Source organism: Eretmochelys imbricata, chromosome 3 (assembly GCF_965152235.1).
Source record: "Eretmochelys imbricata isolate rEreImb1 chromosome 3, rEreImb1.hap1, whole genome shotgun sequence".
NCBI lineage: Eukaryota > Metazoa > Chordata > Testudines > Cheloniidae > Eretmochelys > Eretmochelys imbricata.
Genome location: NC_135574.1, coordinates 155,327,804 through 155,354,556, shown reverse-complemented (window position 1 = coordinate 155,354,556; position 26,753 = coordinate 155,327,804). Strand labels below are relative to the sequence as shown.

The 26,753-nt window shown below is 45.3% G+C and overlaps 1 protein-coding gene across 1 annotated transcript in view; it reads left to right on the top strand.

Annotated features, from left to right (window-relative positions):
• The first annotated feature begins 575 nt into the window (after window positions 1–575).
• The window catches only part of ALK (ALK receptor tyrosine kinase), a 537,956-nt gene continuing 511,778 nt past the window's right edge, over window positions 576–26,753 (top strand). Inside the window, exon 1 of the mRNA XM_077812189.1 lies at window positions 576–1,248. Coding sequence (XP_077668315.1) covers window positions 576–1,248 — 673 coding nt within the window. The remainder of the gene's footprint in view (window positions 1,249–26,753) is intronic.

The following is a 26,753-nucleotide window of genomic DNA, read 5'->3' as shown; positions in this document are numbered from 1 at the left end:
ACTAGCCGGGGATGGGAACAGCTCCGTCCCCAGACGCAGCCCTGCCTTCCAGGGGAGCAGCCGAGCTGGGGCTGCCCGCTGGGGAAGGTGTGCGCTGCTGAGGGGGTGGGGAGCGGGCCAGCCCACACGCCTGTCGCCCAGCCGCCCTTGTGAATGGCCGTGTAGTGCAGATGTGCGGAGGAGTGTGAGAAGAGACACCCGTCCCTTCGCGTCTGCACATCGGGCTCGGACACACGCATCCGGCCAGCGGCGGGCTCCAGTGAGAGAGGACAGCGGGTCGCCTGGATCTGGCTGGTGATCCACTAGGAGGCATTGCTAGGAATCCAGTGGGTCCTGGGGGTGCCCGAGCGGAAGGGAGCAGTCCCAGCACCTCCTGGAAGGGGAGGCGATCCAGGGATTCCCCTGGCTCCCTGCAGCTCCTGCTGGTGACGGAGTAGAGGGATCCAGTGGCTCCCCTGAGCTCTTGCAAGTGAGGAAGTCGGAGGATCACCCGGGAACCCCCGTGAATCCAGCTGGTGACTGAGTCGGGGGGATCCCCTAGAACCCAGTGACTTCTCCCCCCATCACATGCTAACATGAAAGCTGCCAGCCTTTCCCCCTTCTTTGTGGCCACCGTCCTCCTCTCCTTCCCCCCAGCCCTGAGCTTGGAAGAGAGGACCCCTCTCGCCGGCTCCCGGCCTGGGCAGCCGTTGCAGCGAGAACCCCCCAGCTTCTCCCGGCTCCAGAGGAAGAGCCTGGCAGTAGATTTCATCGTCCCTTCCCTGTTCCGGACCTACCTGCGGGACCTGCTGCTGGGCGGAGGGGAAGCAGTGGGCTGGCTCCAGGCGCGCTGCAGCCTGGTGCTGGAGTGCTCGCCCCTGCTTCGGGCGGCGAACTCCTGGCTTCCCAGGGCCGGATCCCCGCAGCAGCCAGCCCGGGCTCGAGCCCTGTCCAAGGTGCTGAAAGGGGGCTCGGTGCGGAAGCTCCGCCGAGCCAAGCAGCTGGTGCTGGAGGTGGGAGAAGGGAGCCTGCGGGATGGCTGCGCCTGGGACCCGGCCCAGGCAGCGGGCGAAGAAGCAGAGCCAGCTGCGGGCGAGCTGGAGTTTAACCTCACGGAGCTGTTCAGCTGGTGGATCCGCTCCGGAGAAGGAAGGCTGAGAATCCGGCTGATGCCTGAGAGGAAGGCGGCATTCCTGGGCAGGGAGACCAGCTTATCCGCGGCGATCAGAGCCTCCCAGCCCCGCCTTCTCTTTCAGATCTCCAGGAGAGGTAAGCAGTTGCGTCGCAGACCCTGGCGTTATGACTTGCACCCGTATAAGCTCAATGTTTCCACCTAGCCCTGAGAACTTCCCCTTGAGCTGGGGGCTGATCGGGCCACAGTTATTCTGCCCATTTAGCGTCTCCCTTACACTGAGGCTAGGGAAAGTTTGGAAAACATGACGGGATCCAAGTCCTTGTTCTCTCCCCACAGCCGGTGTTTACACCTTCTGAGTTGGGGGGGGGGAAAGGGGGGGCTTCCTTGCGCCTCCAGAGTACCATCCCTCTGGGCACGACTAAACTAGCCCTGCAAAGGGGACCTGTCGCTCCGGTTCCTCAAAGACACGTCTGAAGAGCGTGTTGTGTTGGGACCGCACTAGATTGCATCAAATGTCCTTGGTCAAAAATAAATACCTGGGGGATCCTCCCTGGAAGTCTCCCACCACACGCTCTGCTGGCCCCAGAACACCCCGGGAGCCCTACGAGAGGTTTCGTGCTGATTCAATAATATAGCCTTGCTTAAACATCTTCGCTCGAGATTTCCCTGCTCTCCTATCTCCCCCAGCTCCAGTGGGACTAGTGGCCAGAGAATGCCGCCTTCTATTAAGTAAGAGGGGAAAGGAACTAGAGACTTGCTGTGGGGTTAATCCTGGTTTTGACGAATGGGCTGTATCCCTCTAAGAAGCAGTAGGGCGCAAAATGCTACATTCCTCACTTTTCCACCCACCTGATTGTTTGTAAAGAAAAATCAATCCGAGTTGGAGCTTTTTCCTCTTGTCTGATTTTTGATTCTTAAGTAGAACAGAATGTGTCAGGGGATGATCGCGGTGGGGAAGATTATGTAGAAAGCATCCAGCTGTTTTGTTAAACAGGTTGAGTTTGTTTATTTCATTCAGACACAAGGACTCGAAGTCCAGCTACTCACCCATAGTGTAGTCCTGATCTCCTGGAAGTCAATGGCAATGCTGCCACTGACCTAAACAGTGCAGGATCCGGGTCTATAAAGTGGAGAAATGGGGTATGTATTTGGTAATAACGGAGGCAAAGCTCAATGGAGTGAAACAAGTGATTTCCAGGTTCTCTTCTATCACCAACCACAACGAAGCAAAAACATTGATACACTTGATACCAACACAATGAGGCATTAATATGATGAAGGGACACAGAGTGATAGCAAATGCCCAGAACAAATATAAGGCATGAGCATGCCGTTGATTCTCCTTCAGTTGGATATAAAGTGGGGCTTAATTAACTTCATCCTTTTGAATCCAAGGAGTCTAACGTGAACTGGCATTGCAAAGGTCAAAGCAGTAGGGAGGACAACAGCTCTGTTAGCACTCATACTTCTCTAATGAAACAGTGTAGCATAAATTCTTGCGTCCACCTCTCAGTTCTCTGAAAGCAAGCTACGTAAGGACAACTCGACTCCCTCAGATAAAAGGTCTTTGTTCTGCGTCAGTAAAGGAGATTTCTTCTTATTACCCACAATTATTTAAGCTCTAATACTAGCTTTCTTTCATTGTCTCCTACAGAAAGAACATAAGCCCCAATGGACAGCATAGCCAAAGACTTTGTCCCAGGGAGAGTAGTTGGGTAGCTTATTTAATGGACCGCAGAATATACTTATGTAGAGTCTGAAAAGACAAGTCACTACTGGGACTTGAAGCACAATGCTGAAGCAGCCAGCTCTGAGCTCATAACTGAAAAAATGGGCCAGCAGTTTAAATCTGTTGAAACTAACTTTAGGGGACCCTCTTCAGATTTCCACTGGTATAAGTGAAATCAGACTGGGCTTTCAAAGCCTGGTCTGAACGGACCTGCCAAAAAAAGTGAGCTTTTTCTTACAGCGAGATAACTAAAACAGGTCATTGATCTGGCTGTAAAATCCTAATGGAGACCAAACACAGGTAGCTTTTACTATGATATAGCTAGGTAGGATTCTCTCCCCCTCCCACTGTGGCTGACCTCACATAGCTACATCATAGTAAAACTCTCTGCTGTCTCCACTGAGACCTAACAGTGTTACAACTAGCCCAGATTAGTTATCTTGCTGGTTTTGTTAACTTTTTTCCCCTCAGTGAAGAGATTGCTAAAGGAGTTGTCTTCACTGTTTAAGAAGAAAGCCATGGTTGAGCCTGAGTTAACATGCTCCACATTCATGCAACAAAATGACTGTTTCTGTGCTACATGGTGAGGTACCCACCACTGCCTGAGCTAGAAGGCAAGCCCCGAGATATCTGTTAAGGTACATTCACCCCAAGGTAAGTACAGTGAAGACATGTTGCCAAAGGTAGTCTCAACAATTAAGGCTTGTTGGTCCTTCAATCCATTCCAGTAACCCCTGACCCGAAATAAACTATCAATCTCCCTCTGCTCAGCTCCCTCCTCCCCTCTGCCCAGCTTCCTGTTTGCAGTTTCTTACACAGCTCAGTGTTGCTGTGGCCAAGATCCTACCTGAAACTGGGGACATGGTTTCTCCACAATTTTGCTCCACTGATTTGAGCAGTGATGGGAGCTGCAGTGTCTGGGCTTGTCTTCAGTAGGAATAAAGTTATTTTTAACCTGTGTTAAGCGAACCCATGTTAGCTAACTGGTGTTACACTCCTAGTGAAGAAGGCAGCTGAAGGTTTAGCCCCTGCTAGATGGCAAACCCTAAGAAGTTTTACAATACAAAAGGCCATAGGAAGGTGTGGGTTTTTTTTTTTTGTTTTTACTGGAGATCAGTATGTATTAGTGATCTCAGTATGAAAGTCTAGCAAAGAAAAGGCTTTTACTGTGATGTGGCTTGGCAAGGTCCCTGCCAGGTGATGGGAAAGTGTTGACCATGGTTAAAAACTACAGAGCCTTGGCTCCACTTGGATTTTATGCCAAGATAGCTCATGTGTTTTCATTACCTCACCGTAATACGGAGATGCCCAGGACTGTAATTCATATAGGGTATATCTATGCTGCAATTAGACACCCAGTTGACTCAAGCTTGTGGGGCTCGGGCTAAAGGTGGGGGCACTGGAACACAGGGGGCTAAGAGGCCATGGCCCTCCCACTTTTTGCCACGGGCCTGGCCCTGTGCCCCTCTTCTTTCCCCCTGAGGCTCTGGCTCTGGCCAGGCAGTAAGGTGGAGCCAAGCTCTGGTAGGAGCAGCCCAAGAAGCCCGGGGAGCTGCATCAGACCCTCCACCTGCCTGGGGTGGGGCACCCAAGAGCAGTCCCCGACCCATGTCCCCATCCCATAGGACAGATGGAGGATCCCTGGATCTCCAGAGTTGCCTGGGTGGCTTTTTCCATGGTCCAGCTGCAGCTGTTCATCTCCCAGAGCCTCAACCCCAGGCCAGACTGGTAAGAGCTGTGCAGGCAGCTGTAGGGAGCCGAGGACCCTCCATTGGCCCTGGGTGAGGGACCCAGGGGCAGGGCCACAGGCTGGGGGCTTCTCTTGGGCCCCCCAACCTGGCTCTGGCTTCCAGTTGCTCTGGGGGGCATGGCCTTGGGGGAAGAGAAGGGGTAGGGGCATGGTCATGGAAGGGGGGTCCTCGCTCCCCCCACTTTTAGGAAGAATTTGTCACCCCTGGCTAAAGAGCTGTTTAACTGTGGTGCAGACATTTGGCCTTGGGCTGCAGCCTGAACTCTGGGACCCTCCCATTTTGCAGGGTCCTCGAGCCTGAGCTCCAGCCTGAGCTCAAATATCTACACTGCAGCTAAACAGCCCCTTAGCCGGAGCTCTGCAAGCTCGAGTCAGCTGGCATGGGCCAACCACAGGTATAATTGCAGTGTAGACACACCTGTACAGACATAATTAAATATTTTTGCCAAATGGTCGGAGATTAAATTTTGATTAGATGGGGAGGGAGCCAGACGTGGCTAAACTGTGTTTGGCTTTGCTTTATTCTTTAACTGTCCCACCCACTCAAGGCTATTTAGTGAATTAGCCCTCCCCCTTTTTAACAAGTCTTGCCAAGAGATGTTTCCACACAGAATTGTGGTGGGGGTGGGAGAGAAAAAAATTAATAAAGGATGGTACTAAGGGAACCATTGTTGTTCAGTAGACAAACCATAAAGTTTACAGGAACTTCCACAAAATATGCCTGCAAAAATTCTCAGGGCTAAATTACTGCCCCACTTCCATGGACATGGAAATTTCACCCTTAATAGAAGGTCTATTTATCACCTATGCACCACTAAGGACCTACTTATGCCTTCTGTAGTCATGATAGGGTATGTGGTCTAGAAGTTAGAGTGGATCTGCATAGCTGTGAATGCATTGGCCATGCTACTAACCCTTCCTTGAATCAACCCTAAATCATCTGCTCTGTGGTGCCACAGAGACTGGCCACAGATTACTTATGCAGGTTGTGTGTAAGATCCATCCATGTCAGTTCCACTGCAATTGGGGTGAATACACACCTGGACATAAGTGGGATTTAAGTAGTGTATAGGCCTTGTGCTGGCTCTCTTTGCAGGGAGTGAATGTCCCCCTACATGCAGTGAACAGACATGAAGACACCATGGTGGCAGCATGGAGCAGGGTAGTTTAGAGGAGGTCTAGTAGCATGACCAATGGATCTACAGCTACGCAGGTAATCCACTATGCTCTAATTACTAGAGCAGACATTCTCTCACATATTAACATCACAGGTAGTCAGCACACTTACAGTAGGACACCTGGTCTACAAATGTTAAGTGGGTTTCTTGGGAGTCTAGTCAGAAGATTTAATAAGCTGTGATGCCTGTAAAATAACTTCCTGTGATTAATTACTACTTACATATGCTAAGGTGGGAAATGTTCATTAAAAAGGGGGCACAGTGGGATGAAAATGACTCATGCCTTCCTCAAAAGGCCAAAGTACTTCCATTCATAAAATAGATTTAAAATTCCAATTATATTTTTTTAAATAGCAATGCATAACTTATCCCTCCCTGGCCGGGAGACACATTTCTCCTGCTCTGTGGTCTTCACATGGAATTATACTAACTTGCCACATGTCATGTCTGAAACAACAGCTGTCTTCTCAGCATTCACTACATAGCGGTGTCCCTAGCAGAGCTATTGAAATACTGACACTTTCCAAGCAACTAAACTGTACTGCTGCGGGGTGCTGCTGCCATGGGCCTGATTCTCATTTACACTAAGGCCCTTTACATCATTTTGGTAGAGAGAAAGGGATGCAAAAATATTTTTTAAATTGGCCTTTGTGTGAATGAAAACTGGACTGTGTGGGTATAATACTGTCCCTATTGAAGTTAATAGGAGTTTTGCCAAGGATTTCAGTGGTGTCAGGAGTTCACTCATATTTGTACCTTTGTCTTTACTTTACTATTTGTTGCTATTTGCTTCCCAACAACAAATCTGGGGTTGGGCAATAGTGAATTCAGGTGCCCTAAGGGCAGGGGGGGTTCAATCACCTTCTCATTAGTGTCTGTCAGTAATTCTCCTAAATCCCAGCTAGGTACCTGGGACCTGATTTTGTTCCCACTTAAGTCAATGGTAAAACGCCCATTAACTTCAGTGGATCAACCCCTTGCAGCATAGCTTCTGAAGTGCTTCCTTGTAGAGCAAGTGGTTCGTCCCTAGTTCCTGACTCTTTGTCTAGACTTGGGGTTCAGTAGTCAGTGGCTGGCAGGCACTGTAACTGCACCAGTGCAAACCCCAAGGAAAGCCCCAATTTGCACCAGTTGGATTTACCAGTGCTTAAAGCCAAAGTAAGCTCAACCAGTGCAAATTGGGGCTTTTCTTGTCTGCACTTGGGGCAGCACTCATTAAAATCAGTTTCTGATGCAAATATATGTGTTTGATTTCAGTTTTGCTTTCTGCAAATTTCCTTTTGCTATTGCTTAAAACTCACATGAACATTCCTGCCAGTGAACTCATGCACTAAAATTATGGCAAGCAAACACAAAAGGGGCACAAATATAGATAAAGCACATTCGGTTTTTTATTTGCATGAATAGTCACAGCATGCTCTTAATACATTTTCCCTGCTCGCCTTGCTGTGGCTCTATTTCTTCCAGCTGTAAAAATGGGGAATAAATATCTCCTTCACCAGGGGTGGTGGGAGACTTGAACACTTTATTCTACAAATGCAAAGACATTGCTCAAAAATCAGAGTCAATTGATAAATCTGTTTTGCATAGTGTGTTTGAATTGTATCTGAACTTAGTCAGGTCACTTGGTTCACAGTGCATCTTGTGTGAACATTATTTGAGAAATCATGATCTGCCTGTGAGCCGTACACATGTGAATCAGCTATAGAAAGAAGAGGTGAGAAAAGACTAATGGTATTTTGCACTTATCCACAGAGTTCATAGGAAGATCAGCATCATTATCTCCATGTTATCTATATCTTGTGTGAAAAAGCTCTGTTCTTGCCTCCGTGGGTCCCACGTTTCCTGGCAGATTTCGCTAGCCTCAGAGGCTCATTGTGACCTTCCACGTAACCCTTCTCTCTAGAGACAAGGGTCACAGTCTACTGAGCCATTTTCATCATAAGCCACCGAGGGAGGTGAGGAGAAGTTATCCTTCCTTGCACAGTCTCTGTTGTTTCCCAGTCTCAGTGATTAATCAGGGGGCAAAGGTGGGGGGAGCCCGGGACCACCCTCTACTCTGGGCTCCAGCCCAGGGACCCTAATAGTATCAGCTATGGTAGCTGACCTTTTAGAAACATGACATGTACAATTCCCCGGGCTACTTCCCCCACAGCAGCCCTCACTTCCTCAAGCTCCACTTCACCCTTACCTCAGGGCCTCCTTCCTTGTGCCTGATATGGTGTCTACTACTCAGCCTCTCCAACAGCACAACTTCCTTCCACAGCTCCTGACATGCACATGCACCTGACTGGCTGAGAGGCTTTTAACTAGTTTCAGCCAGCCCCTGATTGGCTTCAGGTGTCCCAATCAACCTAGCATTCTCCCTGCCCTCTGGAAAGTTCTTAATTGGCCCCAGGTGTCTTAATTGACCTGGAGCAGCTGCCATTTCACTTATCCTGGTACCAGGGATTTGTTTAGCCTGGAGCTAATATATCTAACTCCCACTACTTTTCTATAGCCATCTGGCCTTGCCCCGTCACACTTGGTATAGATAACATCTGTTTGCTTCAGTTGCTAAGATCAATATTTTTCAAAGTGTTGGCTAATGTTGGGTGCCTCCATTGTTGCATGCCCAAATTGAGACACCTTGGGCTTGGTTTCTTTCAGAATTGCTGAGTTGCAACAACTCCAACTGAAGCAAAGAGGCTCAGCATCTCTGATTATCAGGGTCCAACTGCCCCAGGCTGGTCACTCAAAATTTAAGGCACCCAAACTTAGACACTTTTTGAAATTTTTTGGCTTCAGTGACCATGGCACAGTGACCAGGCACATGGCAATTCAATGGCGGAGCTGGAACCCAGGTCTCTTGACTTCCAAATCCTTCTCTATCTCCTGGATCACAGTACTGTCCTTCTGAATCATCTTCAGAGATAAGTGCCTCTGTACAGACTGAAGTGCCTAGCTCAGAAAGGTCCTTTCTGAAATGTGCCACATTTGTCTTGTTTCTCTAATTCAGAAAAATTTGGTTGGAGAAAAATGTCATGGAAGCATAAATGCAGATTTGATAAGTCTGACCTTTCTTCTCTTCCAAACAATAAATGTCAGGAAGCTTAAAATGACAAGTTGGAATGGCTGGAGGTTATTTATGTGTTTAAATATTTAGGCAAGAAACACATTTTGAGAATAAAGTCTCATATACATAAGGATTTTGATTTATGACAGTGTCTGTCTAGAAATTTCATGGCTGTCACTATGCTGCACAGCATGGTTGCTCAGAAATTCACTGTGACTGCATGGCCAGACCTTAGATCTTCCTGAAGCTATAACCCCTGTCAACTGTACTAAAAGAGAATCCCCTTTAGCTGCTAGCAATATAGGGCTTCTGACACACTAAGTACTTCTGATTGCATCCAGTAGATGGGAGTGGTATACTAAATTAGCCAATTTATTACCATAGAATAGGCACTGTAAAGAAACAAAGTACTGTACAGAGGTGGTGGCAAGCTTGGGAAAGTCTGTTTATTGAAGGTGAAAATGATCCTTGATTTTCAAGAACAGATTACTGAATAATACTTTGCATTGACATAGCACATATTTGCCAGAGAATGTCAAGGTGCTGCACAGAGGGGAAACTAAGAATCAAATTCTGTGCTAACTTACTCTACATGCAACTATATTAACTGGGGGTGTGGGTCGTCATGGAGTGTGTGACACAGACAGATCATGCTGGAGGCAGTATTGTTTAGTGGCTAGAGCAGTCAACTTGAGTCAGGATAGATGGGTTTTCTGTATGCAGTTGTGCCATTGACTTGCTGTGTGACACTGGGCAAATCTGTAAGTCCGGCATCTATCTGTGTGTTACCTTCCCCATAAGTAAAGTGGGGATAACTTTTAATCACCTTTTGAAATCCTTAAAGGAAAGCTGCCATCATATTGGCACAAAGCCTTATTGTTCATGAGGCTGTTACAGAGAGAGCATGAATCTTACAGTCTGAACTCCAAGGTTTTTGTAAGTTCTAAGTAGAAAAAAACAGTCAGATGTACAGTCTTCCAGTGCTAATCAGAATACATCTTCCCCACACCTAACTTTTGTGTGATAGGAAACCTCAGAAACTTCAGTGTAATCTCAGTTTTTTTGTCTACCATGCCTGCTGTGGCATAACAAATTCATATTTCTTCTTTTGGGGTGGGGGAAGTCAATCCTCTGAAATTTCACCCTGTTTTAGGACCAAACTGAAGCATTCAGTCCTGGCTCCACAGAGGTATTTCGGCACAACACCCCTGTCATGTTTTTAGGTACCACTGCAATCCCTGAAACTCCCACTGGGCTGCTGCCTCACCCTTTACACATCCGGGCAGTGTTCCACTGCGCAGCATCCGCTGGCTCCCTTGACAGCTTTGAGAAGCAGTGGGCGCTGTCCGGGATTCTCTGCTAGGTGTCCCCAGCCGGTACCCTCGTTTTGGACCTATGACCTTCACCTCAGTCCTTGTTTTTCTCATTAGTCGTCCCCTGCATTCATTTGGTCCCTGGGTCCAGTGGTCCCTCCTGCTTGGCTGGGGGAGGGGCCTTTGAAAACATCTCCCGGGTTTTCCAATAAGACCCTGTAGGCACACAATTTTGCTCAGTGCCCAAATTTTTGCAGTAACAGTTCCCTAAGCACCTGTATTTTTACCTCACACTGCTGCCTCACTCTCGGCATCTGGATGCCTATCTCCCACCTAAGCCCCAGAGTGATCCATTAACCAGGGGAATATAGGTGTTCCTCTGCCTAACTTATGTGGAGCCTAATCCAGTGGGTATGCTCAGAGGCCACCTTTTAGCTACACAAATCTGCTGAGGTGGTGTTTGGTGTGATTTTTCTAGGCACTTAACTGTTTGGCTTTGCAGTGGTCACCATTGCCACACCTAAGAGCCTTCTGTGGAGCTGGGCCTTGGATATATTGTCTGACTTCTATGTGTGGGACTTTGGCAAATGTTTAATCTTCAGCGCCATGGTTAGAGTGCTCACCTGGGGTATGGGAGACAACTAGTTTAAGTTCTCCTCTGTTTGTTGAGGAGAAGGGATTTGACCAGGGATCTGGCACCACTACAGCTCAGTGGTTAGGTCACCTGAATATCATTCTTTCTCTGGGCCAAGTAATATTTAATTACTGATTTAAAATGGAACAATTTAAATAGGAGAGATTGAGATTCCATGGCCCATCTGAGAAGTGGTATTTGAAGGCTTCAAACCATCAGAACCACTTGAGGGCAAAACTGAGCTGGCAATCTTCAGAAAATAGACTTTTTACATGAGACTTCTGGTAATTGCTGGAAACACCATGAGAATAGGTTTCCACTGATATTTCCAGTTCTGGTCCCAGCAAAATCAAGCAATCCATAAGCTGTGAGTAAGGCAAAGTGGGCTGCACTTCCATGCTGGTCCAAGAAGGAGAGGTGTGCTAAGTCTGTTTCAGACTTGGATTTCCCATGCCTTAACATACTGTAGTCAAGTGAACAGCTGCAGCCGCCTCCCGCACACATCTTCCCTGTAACAAGCAGCTCTCAGATTTCACACCTGCAACTTTATGCACCTGGAGAAAACTGCAATCTCATTTTCAACTCATGGGCTGGGCCTGCGGGAAGGATGTGATTCTGCAGCAGGTGACCAGGAAGTAGACCATGGATAGAGAGCTTCTAAACACACTGAGTAGGTGAGGATAGTCTCTTGCTACGGTGATGTGTAGGGCCAGCCTTTGGGGTAGGCTGTATGGGCCCCCCACCCAGGGTGGCTTGCCGAAGGGGGCGCTGTGCGCCGCTTTGGGTTCCTATGGGACCTGCTGCAGAGACGCGTCATTATTGGCAGGCGAGCAGCAGCACAGGGGAGGGGGCAGCTGGACGACCAGCCGCCAGAGCCAGGTGCTCCGGAGTCACTGCTCTTCCTGTCCCACTCCCCCGGGCTCGTCCCTGCAGTTGCCCCTGGCCACTCCGGATTGGGAGCGTCCTCCTGTCTGCTCTGAAAAGGGGGGCTGATGGTGAATTGGCCCCCTCCCCGTGTACCCGATCTCCACTAAGCTGGGGTGACGGGACGGGGGGAATGTGGATGTACTCTCCGGGGCTGGAGCTGCTGGCAGCTGCTTGTGTCTTAACGAGCCTGGCTCAGGCTCCTGACCCTGAGTGCTTCCATAAAGAGATAGGTTTCAGAGTAACAGCCTTGTTAGTCTGTATTCGCAAAAAGAAAAGGATCCGATGCATCTGATGAAGTGAGCTGTAGCTCACGAAAGCTCATGCTCAAATAAATTGGTTAGTCTCTAAGGTGCCACAAGTACTCCTTTTCTTTTTGCATAACGAGACAGCGCACTCTCACTCACTCAGGCACACACACTCCCCCCAACACCACACCAGGGCTCCCTGCATCCAGGTCACTTCCCCACCTGGGCTGTGTGGAGGCATCAGGAGCTGCTGCTCTCCTGCCCTCCCTTTACACAGCCCGCAGGGAAAGTGACCTGGATACAGGGAGCCCCGACATCGCTCGTTGCTCTCTCCCCCTCTCCCCCCACAGCTCCCTAGGGCTGCGTGGGGCAGAGGAGCAGTAGTCCAGTGGGCGAGTGAGCAGCAATGCCAGCTGCTTTGTGTATCCAGGTCAGTTTCTCCACGTGTGTGCAGGAGGGGGATGCAAGGTTCTGCGCAAAGGGGGCACAGTGCAGGGGTTAGGGGCTCGGGGGGGGAGCAGTCAAGGGGGTGTAGGGATTAGGAGTGAAGGAGGGGGAGCAGGCATTAGGGTGAAGGGACCACCGTGCAGGGGTTAGATGGGAAGGGAGGGTGGGGAGCCCAGGAGGGTGCCATACCTACAGGAGTCAGGGGCAAGTTTGCCCAGGGTACCATTTTCCCTAAGGCCTGCCCCCTGTATAGAACAGATGCATAAGTTGTCATTGCTGAGTGCTATAGGGGGGCCCCATGCACTTGTTCCTTTTGTTTTAATTGTAGAGAGGTAAATCTATACTTCATATATATATATATTGCAAAGTAGAAGGCAAAGTTCCTGTGGAGTTGTCAATGCCATGTGCATTGGCAAATATAGATCCCCCCCCCTTCTTTTCACACTATTTTTAGTGCTGTTATGTCTTCAAATGTTTTTTGTCACTTTTTTCCAATCTCTTAGCCGTAAGCACTATAAGGTTTATGACACACTTGAGCATATGGAGGTTCTGACTTTTTTAAAGAACTTAGATTAGAATCCATGCACTTGGGTTCTCTCACTTCTACCAACTCCCATTAAATAAAGGCATAATTGCATGGACCAAAATGCCTTGCATTTTAGAATGCCTTTCATCTGAGAATCTCTAAATGCTTTGCAGGTGCTAATTAAGCCTCAGAAGCCCTGTGACAATACTGAGTATTTATACCCATTTTACAGACTGCTCATAAAATTTAGAGATGGAAAAAACTTTGTTAGATAATTAAACCAGCCTGCAAGTGCAGGATAGTCTTCTCATAGAGAATGTCAAATACTGTTACACTCTACTCTCACCAACCAGCCAAGAAGTGAGAATTAAGCCATAGAATGTCTCTGTAATTTGCCCAGGATTATATAGCAAGTCAGGAATAGAACCCCACCATCTTGTTCTCTAAACACCAAACTATGCCTGCCTAGATCCTACACCCCTCCCCTCAAAAAACCTTGTTTCTCAGCTCCTACCTCTTAGACAAATCTTCTTTTGGGTATGTTCCGCATCAGATTTATTTTTTTGTGATTTAAATTGTGTTCTCAAGAGGAACTAAGATAACTTTGGTCTGTTGGGGGCCTCAAATTCTGTCTTCAGAAACTGCCCTATGGCCTTTGTTAGTAGCACTGTGTATTAAACTATGTAGTCATTAGGGAGCATGATGGTATGGTTATTTCTGAGGGAGGTTTCGTTATTGATGCTAATTAAACTTGAAGCTAATGAGAAAGGATTACTTTTCGGGTCTTAAGACGAGGCCAGAATAGTTATTATAGGTTAATTATTCTTCTAAAAGACTCAATTTCAGCAACAAATCATTTTATCAACTCTTTTCTTTCATACTGAAAAAGACGTGTTTGAAGGGGATATGAAATATAATTGCAGCACTGACCTCATCTAGCTCTTGATCAGCAATCTCTTTCCATCAGCAAAAGGTTAATACAATGTTTAAGAAAAGGAATTCCATGTATCTTCTACATATGGACAGTTCAGAATATGTCTCCTGGCAAATATTTCCTGATAATCCTCTGCTTGATTTCCTTAGTGTACCTTTTTAACTTTGAAAAGTATAGAATTCTTCAAAGCCCAAAGATGTAGTGGTTGCTCTCCAAACTGCCACATCATGGAGAGTCTGATAGTTAGTCCATAGATAAGATTGTTTGGAGACTTGCACTTCAAGATGGTCTCAGCTCCCTCTGTTTTACACAGAGACTGAGTTCAGCCTTAACAATTGGCATGGCTCCCTTTCATATTTACTTACTTGTAGGGGAGAGACACACATGCTCCCACCTCTAGTTTCTCACATGAGAGCTGTTACTCTGAGAAACTATAGGTGGCTTATCAGGGGGCAGCTCTTCTCCCCCTTCAGGGATCTCCTGCCAGAAACCTCACTTCTCCCCTAGGTTGCCACCCACATGGTCCTGCTTGTCCCTCATGCTTCCCAGGTGTATCACCTAATGAGAGACCTTCTTCATCGCAGTAGACGTTCATGCCCTGCACCACAAGCTATGGTGGTGTGCTACAGGAGGAGGAGGAGCAGCAGCAGCCTGCTTGTGGGGGTAGGGGAAGTCTGAGGAGACTCCCTTAGAGCAACTTTAGGCCCCCAATCCTCTCTCACTCCTGTACAAGCAGAAGAGAGGTGGGAGACCACAGTTGGTTTTAAGCAGACGAAGGGGTAGGCAGCTGGTCTGCTCACAAGAGAAGAGGGCTTTTACAGGCTGGGAGGTTCCATCCCTTCCTTCTTGTGGAAGATGTACTGGCTCACCCTGCTCCCTCCAACTTTGCCCCTACTGCTGGAAAACTGCTTTTGGCAGCTAGGCTTCCTCTCTGTTCCTTGAAGAGACCAGCAAGGGCCTAGGACAGCAGCAATGGAACTGTGTAGAGAGGTAGGGCTGGGCCTTAATTCTCCGTGTTGGTGTGGGGTGGCTTAATTCTCTGTATTGGGGGTGGAAGGGCTGAATTAAATGTGTGGGGAAGTGGGAAGACTATCAGTCTTAACTGTAAGGGAGGCAGCCTGGATCCCCAAATATCCTCTCTTGGTATCCCATGAGAATCCCTGGCAGGGGACCCTCTTTGCAACCCCACATCTGTGTGGAGCACCTGCTGTTGTCATGTTATAATTCGGGATGTGACTGCAGAGGTCAAAGGCTATTGTCTATTTGGGAAGGTGGTACTCTGGACTGCAGAGAGACAGTCAGATAGTGGCAGGTGGCAGCTTACAGCAGCCTCTCATTATGGTGTTATGTAACATTTAAATAAAAACAATTTAATGATTTTATATAAGCTTAACAGAAACACATAACCCAGGTTCCTGGACAGGAACAGCCCTCCTGCTCAACTCTCCCACCAGTAGCAAGTCTATTTCTTTCAAAACACAAAACAGGTCTATTTCTTTCACACAGTGAAGGAAGACCCTTGAAAATAGGTTTTAGATTTCCAAAAATAATCCCATTATCTGTCAGTTATGATGTGTGTAATAAAACCCAGCTATCCCACATTTCAGCCATTTGTCATACTTTGAAGTCTTGGCTGACAGATTTGAAGGCTGATGGGTATGCTCCCAAAACACAGCATAGCTCCAGCCCCAAAGGCCTCCTAGAAACCCCATGCTACTCTAACCCTCTTCCCTGCTTCATTCACAGACAACCTCTCACTTTGCTCCTCTCCTTCTCTGCCTGGTATTCCCTAATTTTATTGGAGGACTTGTTTTGGGTTTCATATGTGTATTCCAAGTTGTCTCAGCCCTTAACAGAGAGGCAGGAGTATTCATGTCTTGAGAAAATCCAACTGTTCTCCCAGCTGTTTGAATTAAATCGATATCAACAAAGCCAAACAGGCAAATGAGTTTTGAACAGTCTGAAAAAATTCTCTTGCCTTCCCTTTTAATGAAGTTTAATTTCAGGGTACCTCTGAGGTCATTTGAAAACTCCTCCAGCTGTTTGTACAGTCTTTTGGGAGAAGCAAGATAGGCACGATCCTGTTCTTATCTGATATAAAAGGCAAGCAAAGCTTAAACCAAAAAATCAGGTGTTTATTAGAATACACAAAGGAGCGAACAAACAAAAGCCTAAAACTACAAACCAACTTTTTATTTTCCTTTTGAAGGTTACCTTAAAGGGTTTATATATTTGGCATTCTATCCTACCATCAGTGCTTAATTTGTGCTGCGGCTTGCCAGGCCTGAGTCCCAGCACCTCTGGGCTTGCTGCATCAGTTATTAAAATAAAAATATTACTTGAGCCCTGGCACCTCTTTCATTACAAGATAAGCACAGCCTACCATCAGGTTTTCCACTGAGCTCCTTATTGACTGCAGCGTGGAATACTGTGCTTGGATCAGTGGCAAGGGATGACCCCTGCCACGCCTGTAAGGTTGTAACGCTCTTCAGATTTTTCCTCCTGTTTAGGAATGAGAAGGTGTGGCTTCAGTTGCTGATTTAGAGGTGGGGCTATGGGACAATAGAACTAGGCAGTGGGATCTGGAGGCAGGGAGAGATGTGGTGATCTATGCATTAAAGCAACAAGAGCTTGTATTGAACAACTTGGTTATTTATACTGAAAGAACACATAACACAAATACAGCAGAAGGCACCGCTCGTTGTTGACTACAAACAGCAGCTCCTTCTCTGTCCCTGCAGGCCAGAACCTCACCTTCAATGTGGAAGGTGCCCTTTTGACCTCTGCACCCACATCCTGACATCAACAGTGGCTCCACACAGGCGTCAGGCTTTAGAGCACCCTGGAGGTTGCTGTTTTGCCCTCAGGAACAAGAGTTCCCTCTCTACAGTAGTGTGTGTAATGTATATGTAGGTAGATAGTTGTTGTTAATTGATATCAGGCCTCTCTGCTGCCAAACCTACAGAGATTGAAAGGGCTGTACTTGTGAAAAGCCCTGTTCCAGTCTTGAGTGTGAAAGGAAGCAAAGCTTTTTTGTTGCTGTCAAGGACCTGCAATTTTTGCAAGACTTTGTCTCTTATTAGTGCCTAAAGAATATCTAGGGGATCCATCTGAACAAGGCCCTCCTATTTCCTTTTGAAAAGAGGCTTTTTTTGTGAGGCTGAAGCTGGCATCTTTTGTTGTGTGCATTGTACTATGTTCTTGGAAGCCCCCAGGCGTGCAGCAAGCATTATGCAAGGTTGAACTGGGGATGAGCCTCATTAATAGAGCTCTGCGAGAGAGCCTGCGATGCTGTACCTGTTATAAGGCTAGACCTCCCATTTCTCGCTCCATCAATAGGACACCATTCACCAGCACTGAATTCACTTGAAAAGTAGCATCCTATGTCTCACGCTCCTCCTAATGGTGTCCTCTCCAAAAATAATAATAATAAAAAAGGTTCTTTTCAGTTTATAACTGCATCCCCATTCATTCCACTCTGCTGAGTTCAGAGTGAAGTGCAAATGATAACATTTGAAGTGCTAACTTTCCAGGAGTAATTAAGGTTTTAAATCATCTGAGCATTTCTGGATCAGCCACAGGGCATGACTTTTCCTCCCCTGCCTTGCCAATCGAAAATCCTTTCTTATTTCCACACACAAAAGCTGCATAAAGTTTTAAGACCTGATTCAATACTACTTTATGGATAATGAGTATGGCTTATATTAAGTCTTCAAAAAACAGCCTATGCATAAGACTTAATGTATTGAAGTTTATCACCAGTGTAACCTATTTGGAGTGGCAGGTTTTTTGTATTGGCTATAAAACAATATAAAATATACTGACTTGAAGAAAAAGCAATTTAAAGGAACTGGTCTTCTCTAGTTCCCTCCACATCGCTAGTGTTTAAGGAGTTTGTCAAGATTGTCAATTTCTCTTGAGAGAGGCAGATCGGTTGATTCATTTAAACTGGATTGGACAAAGCAGTGCATAAATGAATATGCTACAGGGAACAATCCTGTCCTGGCAAAGGGGATATAATAAATTATCTAATGGCCAAGGGATAGTCCCTGAAGCTAATTTGCTCATACATATCTTTTCTAATGATGGGTGGAGTCAGAGTTTTTAGAGATTCTATATAAAGAAAAATTCAACACTTGAATCTAAAGCTTTTCCAAATTATTGGAAGTTCTTGAATCTACAAAACTAGTCAGGATATCCCATGTGCACAAACTTTCTCCAGAGCTTTTCAGTATGGCCTGATTCTGGTCCAGATGGAAATAAAGGAAGCACATTGTTCATGGGATTTTGTGAAGATGAGCCTGGATCCAAGCATCTCCACCCTCCATTTCTTGCAATTTGGCATGTTTGGGCTCATCTGGGACATGGAAGGGCATGAAAATATGTTTGTGTGAGAACGTAAAGGTGACTTTTTCTAACTTCAGAAAAATTCCAGGCAAAGCTTCAGGGAGTTGAGTTCTTATGCTATGGAAGCCCTACAGCTTAAGGGTAAAATGGTCTAATACAAATCGTGGTGGCTGGAGGGAGGAAACATAACTTAGATTCCATGCATGGGCAATGCACAAAGTTCTCTTCTCATCATCATTAAAACCTCAGATGAAGAATCCAGTTCTAAACCCGACTACTTATTCAAATGGAACCTTTTGATATTCATCCAGCTTTAAACTTATCAGGTTTTCTAGTCAGCTTTTTTTTCCTGCCTGTGCTGGCCCTTTCCATAGCTTTCTGTATTAGGCCTGCCTGAGTGGTAACTATCCTAGTAAGATGCTGCCTGCTTGTCTCTCTTTGCCTTTTTTGGTGTGAACACAGAGTTCTAAAATGCATTGGGAGTTGCGTGGTGGCCTTGCTTTGACATCTTTAAATATGTGAGTAATGGGGACACTTAAAACCGATTTTCCACGTGAAGGGTATTCAGGACTGAGGAATCCCAAATCGTGTGTAGTAGAGCTTGGAGAGGAGAGCTGTTCAGCAAGATTAATGAGAAGGGAGATTTCTAGTCTGATGAAATACACAATGCTGACTAGGAAATAAACAATGCAACACTGGATTAAGAGTCCCAGGGACTCAGAGTGGAATCATTTGTGGAAGATGGGTACTAAGCAATCCTGGAGCGCCTTCCCTTTGAGGTCCTTAAAGTGCTTGGAAGACTGTAGGTCTCCTGACAGCCTGGTGAGGTAGCTAAATGATTATTCTTCTGTGACATGGAAACAAACTTAGGTACATAGAGGTTAAGTGACCTCTTCAAGGCCACACATTGACTCAGTGATAGGGCTGAGACTAAAACCCTGGAGTCTTGATGACATATAACTGTTAGAGTATGGGAAAGCAAAACATTTGGAAGCAACAGAACTAGAATCAAATAGAAACACAACTGATTTCAGACAATGGAGGGCATGAGAAAGCTATAGACAAAAAGAACAAATAGAAAAGGAAATAAAGATGGATTTTTCTAGTAGTTTGCATTTTGTTTGAAAGGCTGTGGCTATCAGAGCAATGAATTGTCAGCTATGGGTTACAATTACGGACAGGGTTACTGAGGGAATGGATGAGTAAGGTTGTATACATGGAAGGAGTCGTAGCTGCACACTTCAGCATAAAGGGCACTAGAAAAATGACGAAGTAGAGGTCACTTTTATAGGCTTTTTAATATAATCATAATTGGAGGACATTTGAACTTGGTTGTGGAGAAGTTGAAGCTGTATGATTATGGCTCTTAGTTTTTGAGTTTAAAACCATGTGGCAATGACTTTCCCTTAGAGCACCTTTTAATCCAGAATGATCTCAAAGAACCTTGCCAACTGCTATACAAATGACATACTTGCAGAAATGCATTCTTCCACCGAGCCGCTTCTAGGGTGAAGCCCAGCAACTGTTCGTCATTGCACAGCAATGCTACGAAAGAATTTAGGGCAGCAAGGAAGTGAAGACTACCACATCCCACTGAGCTACAGAGGGATTTTAATGGCCTGGTGTTGCCAGGACTTTGGCTCAACTAAAATATTCTCTGTTCAACATTCAGCCCCAATACGTAGCCTGCTTAATTCATGTTCTATAAAGAAGGCCTGAATGTCTTATTTTATATTAGCAATTAAGGGGTGAAATCCTGGTCCCACTGAAGTCAATATTAAAACTGCAGTTGACTTCAGTGAGGCCAGGATGTCAGTCTAGATCTTGTCTGGTCATTTTTTTCCCCTTGGAAGTCTCTATGAACAGCTGGAAAACTATATGTTCATTACATCGGAGAAGTTATCCAAGTGAAACTTGATTAAATAAGTTTTCAGAGTAGCAGCTGTGTTAGTCTGTATTCGCAAAAAGAAAAGGAGTACTTGTGGCACCTTAGAGACTAACCAATTTATTTGATGAATGCATCCGATGAAGTGAGCTGTAGCTCACGAAAGCTTATGCTCAAATAAATTGGTTAATCTCTAAGGTGCCACAAGTACTCCTTTTCTTTTTGATTAAATAAAAATCAATTCCCCTCTAAATTAGCTTGAAATTGTCTTTTGTTAACACATATGTAACTCCTCTCTACGGTTAAATAAACAACAATAAAAAGCAGAATAACTAATATTTTGGTAGGGAATAAAAAAGTCCAGGTCTTTATATATCCTAACAAAGCAAATAAAAGGCACAATCCAATATTTTTTTCCTTTGCAAATAACTTTTAAGGTTACAGGGTGGTGGTAGCTCTGAAGGGTTTCGCCAGGGTGATGGTGGGCAACGGTACTGGTGAAATCTAACTAGTGATGGCTCAGGGATCATTGTTAGGATTCTGTGGCTAGGGTAATTGTGTAGTGGAAGTGAAGTCTGCAAGCAGGTAAAATAATTCTGACTTTAGAGGGGAAAACAGCCAGTAATAAGCAGCAGAGCAGTAATCAGATGCAGAAGGGCTTATCCTAAAGTACAATGACTTGAAAGATGGCAATGATGGTAGATAACCATAAAGAGGGATATGAAACTGAGAATAAATAGAGCAATATCCTCTAAACTGTAAAGAGCTGGAGCATAGTACCTGGAAAGAAATTCAGGAGTTATTACTTGAGAAAGTTCCCTAAAGCTATCAGGCAGATGTGCAGCTGGTGACTAGACTACTCACTGGGATCGGGACTGAACTGAGAAAGTGAAATCAAAGAGGATGGCATCATTTCCTCTGATAGGCACTATTTCACTTCAATATGATGTGTAGAGTCCTGTGAATAAAGTAGTGGTCATGATACTAGAGGAATGATGGAAGGGACAGAATCAGAGAGGACCCAAGTCCCAAATTCAAGCTACATTATGTAAATGGAATTTCTGTTCCCTATATCATCCTTAAAGTAAACTTGAGAATCAGGGCTCCTAAGTGTCTTGAGTTTGTTTGAAGGACCACACTAGGGGCCTGGTCTGAAGCCCACTGAAGTCAACAGAAATTTGTCCATTTACTTCAACAGGTCTTAGATGACTAAGGAATTTATAAAGCCTTTTTATCTTCAAATAACCAGTTAGCATGTGAATGCTGTTTCTATCTCATGGTTGCTGGGAAGCTTGTGTGAAATGAGTTGATGGGTTTCAGCCAAGTTCCCAGGAAACGGGTATCTGCATAAAATAACTGAGTCTCAGCAGAGAGAGGTGGATGCTTCTTGCGGGAGACAGGGCACACAAGCATTGCCTGGTGTGTTTTCTATCAGACAATAATAATGGCCTTCTCCTGTAAACTGGCCCTGCTGATGCCTCTGAGTGTGTTTTCCCCACCCGTTTTCAGATGTCACCAGCCAAAAGATTGAAGGGAACCATCTTCTGAGCCCTACCGCTAGCCCCCCAGTGAATGAGGGTTTGGGCATATTGTGCGTATCTTTTGCGTGGATAAACTGAGTTCAAGGTGTCAAATCCAGCACCTTTCTCCAGCACTTAGTAAACAGAGAAAACACTGGTGCTGGGTTTGTGTTTGACCCTGTAATGTCCTTGCGCTTGTCAAATGTGCATCGGGGATAATGAAAGCCCTTGTTCTTAAATGCTTAGTCACTGACTTGGGGGAAGGGCTTGGGCTTAGTCTGGCTTGCTGCAGTCTAGAGGGTTAGCTTTTGCTGTTCTCCTAAGCCGGTCTTCTGTTGGATCTGAGGCCTCTCATGGCAGAGATTTGGGTCATATGTGAGGGGAGCTGCATTCCCATAAAAAGTTCTCTAAAGGAGAAGGGAGATGATCCTGGCACAAACAAAGGGAGAAGTGCCAGAGCCCTAGGGTCTGGTGTTGGGAGGAAGTAGTTTGTCTAGCAGGGGTGTGGGGTGGGGGACAGGACTTACAGTACAATAATAGTAATAAAAAGGAAATGTAGGGGCATTGATAGTCACATAATCCTGTTGATAACATTCTAGCCTCCACTTAAGCTTTATACCTCTGAAGACAGAGGTTCAGATTCTGTCTTCTGGTAAAATAAAAAGATGTGGGTTAACTTTATCCTTGCAAAGTTCCTTAGAGCTTGCAGTACAGACAACCAGAAGAATCTATCACATATTGATATTCTGGGGAAAGATCAAAGCTCATGGACCTATTGGTTAAGGCTTGCGATAATTTAGAGGCGATTTGTTCTAGCTGTAGAATAAGGGAGATCTTTTACTGAGATCTTAAACTTCTTCACTTTCATCCCATTACTCCTTTGGGTCAGCTTCACATGGAGCTTTCCAGTAACTTTATCAATAGCTTCCATTCAATGTACAATACGGAGTCCTGTGTCTCAGCTGAAGCATGATCTTCATATATAAAGATAGGCAGTATTCATCTGTGCACATGCCTTGAACTTTGCAAGTCTGATCCTCTGAGTAAGCCGAGGGACTTTGGGCTTGTGTACACTTACAGTGCTTCAGCAGCACAGCTGTAGCGCTTAGTAAAGATATTCCCTACGCTGGTGGGAGAGCTGCTCCCGTGGGTGGAGCTACTCCACCTCCCTGAGAGGTGGTAGCTATATCAATGGGAGAAGCCATCCAGTCAACAGCGCTGTCTATACCAGAAATTAGGTCAGTTTGTCTCTCTTTGGGTTGGGGATTTTCCACATCCCGGAGCAACATAGTCATACCAACATGCGTTTGTCGTATATAGACCAGGGCTAAATAATGTGATCTCTAAGGTATCTATTTGTTTCCTTAGGCAAGAAACTAAAGCCTAGTCTACATCTGAATTTGCAAGTGAATTTGGTGCTCTGACACATCTTAAGTCCCATTCCTGAGCAAGCCAATATGCAAGCTCACTAAGGGACGTTGCCAACCCTACATAGCTACTGCCAATATCCTGGAACTATTCCAATCTGGCTCTGGGGCAGGATATAGGACAGATGGAACTGGTGGCACTGATGAATGATTTCCTTTTGTTTGTGGACAAGTGCCATCCATCCATTGACTCTCTGCAGCATCTAACAAAGTTAATCTTAGAATTTTGCTGTCTCACCTCAGACAAGTTGCAGGGTTCATCCGATCACACTGAGATTGCTTTAAGTGTTTCTCTCAAACTGCCCTCAGAGAGTCATGATCAGAATGGGGCTTGACTGTGGTGCTAAGAACTCACCAAGATTCAGAAGTCTTGGAAGATCTTCTGCTACATCATCCTTTTCTGAACTGGATCCAGAAAAACAGCATCTTTCCAGTTTTGGATTTGACCTGGGACAAAAACCCTAAGAACATGTTTGGATTGAGTGATAAGAATCCAAATTGTGATACACTAACTCTTAGTGAATAGGAATTTATCCCAAAAGTAGCTTCATTGGGTACAGGGTGACTTTAATGAGAGCACTTGTAGCGTAAGGTACTCTTCAGCATGAGAAAGTGGCAGATTCTGGCCCTAAGCAGATCTACCTTGGCAGGAGGAATATGTGGCTTAACTAAGGGCTGTTTCTGTAGGCCTTTTGTGAACATATAACCCCTTTTTAGGAGATACTCAAGGAAAAGCTGCCAGGTAATAGGTATTCTGACTAGTTCTATATCTACGGCAAACCTGAAAGATGATCAATAGCAAGGGGACAAACTACTGGATGAGCAGTGTGTTGGCTATACAGGGAAGTGGCTTGTAATTTTAGAGGGAGGGAGATGAATATTTCAGCACTTGGAAAAGTTGACCTCGAAAAGCGACAAAACTACAAAGAAGCCTATTTTCTAACTAACATGCAGAGAAAAATGTCACACTAAAAATATGAACCAATAACTCATTTCCTGTTTTGTGTTTGCCAGTTTATGTGGTGCTGTGTTTTTCAGTAAATGGAGACATATACCAAGATATTTAGTTGCCACCATTCCATCCCAATGAATTTAGATTAAAATATATTTTTATTTTACTTAATATTGCGTGCTCTACTGGAGCTGAAAGGAGAAGGACATAAACCCAAAATGAGGGGCCAAAGAAAACTTTGTGCCAGGAGCTGAGTTCTGGAAGGTGACACTCTTTTGGCAGCACTCGCATTTCCATGCTCTCATGAACCTGCATTTTCATGTGCAATAGTCACATTAATCAAAGTTAAGATCACCCTAAATTTGTGTGGGATGGAGGTAAATGTGGGTCTAACCCAGGGATAGTCAATAAGTGGACCATGGGCCAAATCCAGACTACCTGACGCTTTTGAATGGACTCCGAAATCTTTTTATTTGCTTATTATTTTCTCTGGAGTCTGGACCTTGACTATACCATGACCAAGAAATTTGGACCTTGACAAAAAATAATTGACTACCCCTGGTCTAGCCTGTAGTGCTATGGATGAACTGAATGAGTTATCTTATCTACATAGCTGGGGAATATCTCTGTGTTGATATTTCGGGTTAGGTAACAAGCTCTGACCTCCTATAGATTTTAATCCTTCCAGTCTTTCATCTCTTAACACTTTACACAGTTTAGTTTGTTCCCTCTCCCTCTTTTTGTACGTGCTGCGGTGTATTAGATAGTTTGAATGAATGTGCATGCTGCCCTCGACGTGACAGGATCAGCTGTGTGTCATAGGTCTCATCCCACTAAGAGTTTTTCCTTTTAGACTAGTTATTGGGGGGCCTGTTATCTTGAAGCAGATGCTGCTGAGTTCAGTCCTGCTATCATGTGATGTTTCAAATGGCCATGGTTTGCTGCATAATGACAGGTATGAAGTTCTGAGGTATCCATGAAGCCTGACCCATCCCCTCTCAAACTGGAACAAATGTCACGTGTGATTTTACAAAAATCACTTCTGCCTATAGTTGTGGGATTTAATTTGAAGAGGCCACAACCCAATTTCTAGCTCCACTGAAGACAGTAATGAACATCGCCTTTCCACTTACAATAAATTCTTTGGGCTGCTCTTCTGGGGCAGACAAAGTTGTGCTCTGTTTCCCTTCATGATCTACACTTTCTTAATGTCCCCCTCCTTTTTTTTGTATAGTCCATCTATTTGGAAATCTCTGTAGCTTGGAATGTCATGCTCAGATTTATTGTGTTCCCATATACCTGGCTGCTCACCATGTGGGTCAGCAGAATAAAGCAATGTTCAAAGCAAGGGACTCATTAGGATAGTCTCTGAAGACTTTTGACAAGATCATTGAGTCCTGAGTCACACATGAGTTCTCAAAGTACTTTAAAGAAGAGCTCAGGTGTTTGGTTGCTAAACAAGACTAGTTTAGCACTTACAAGGCCAGCATGTTAACCCTTTAACACTTCTTTGCTGTCATCCTCCATTAACAGCCCAGTGAAATTGTTTAATAATTGTATTGCATTAGCATCTAGAGACTCTAGTTAAGGATTGGGGCTGTATGGTACTAGGCACTTTACATAACTATAACCTGAACATGATTCCAGTGCCATAGAACTTACAATATAAGTATAGAATGAGCCAACAGGTGGATCCAACAGAAAGACCAGGGGAATGCAAGGTAAGTGAGATAATTAGGATGAGAGATGGATAGGCTGTTCATGGGACGTGTTGCAGTTGCATCCTTCTCAGACACCTGTGGAATACATAATGGCAGCCCGACAATTAACAAGTATGGTAGCCCTTTAGAAAAGTATTTATTTAGAAAGCTGAGAAATGTAACATCTGTAGAAAAGAGAACAATGATGGTCCTAACTTGTTCTATTTTCTACTCCACTCCTTACAAACAAACTCAGCCACCTTGAGGTTGCATTTCCTGGGTGCATTTTCCAGAAATTCTTCTTCCAGCTAGCATCAGTTGGACCTGCTTCTAGCCAGCTTGAATTGGCTGGTTAAAAATATTGCTCCTCTTGGGAAGGAGGAGGAAATAATTCTGTTATCTTCTTTGATGCCAGAAAAATTATGGAGTGAATTTTGAAAAATATAAATTGCAGGAAAATAAGAAAAGAGGGCCTCCTGGGGCATATTGATATTTATAAAGTATCTGCTTCTGTTGGGTTTGCGTGTGTGCATGTTAGAGAGAGTGAGATGAAGCGGGCTAGGAAGCAGTTTGGTTGAAGTATCCTTTGTTATGATTAGCCTAAAGAAACAGACAGAGATTTTTTAAGAGATTTAAACCTTGTCTGTGGGGGAAGGAGCCTTGTTGAGGCTCAGCTCAGTAACATTGGGAACCCTAATGTGACTGGCACTCCAGGTATGGTATAGACCTTCTACTCTAAGGCTATGTCTACACTACACTTCCATCGTTAAAACTTTCATTAGTCAGGGGTGTGAAAAAACCACATCCCTGACCGACAACAGTTTTACCAAGGAAAAGCGCTGGTGTGGACAGCGCTTTGTCGGTGGGAGATTCTCTCCTGCCGACAAAGCTACCACGCCTTGTTGGGGGTGGTTTTATTTTGTCGGCAGGAGAGCTCTCTCCTGCCAACAAAGAGTGACTACCCTGCATACCTTACAGTGGCACTGCTGTGCCGCTGTAAGGTGCGCAGTGGAGACATAGCCTCTGTTATGCCAGGGCTCTGGACTGGTGCACTGCCTGCTCAGGATGGT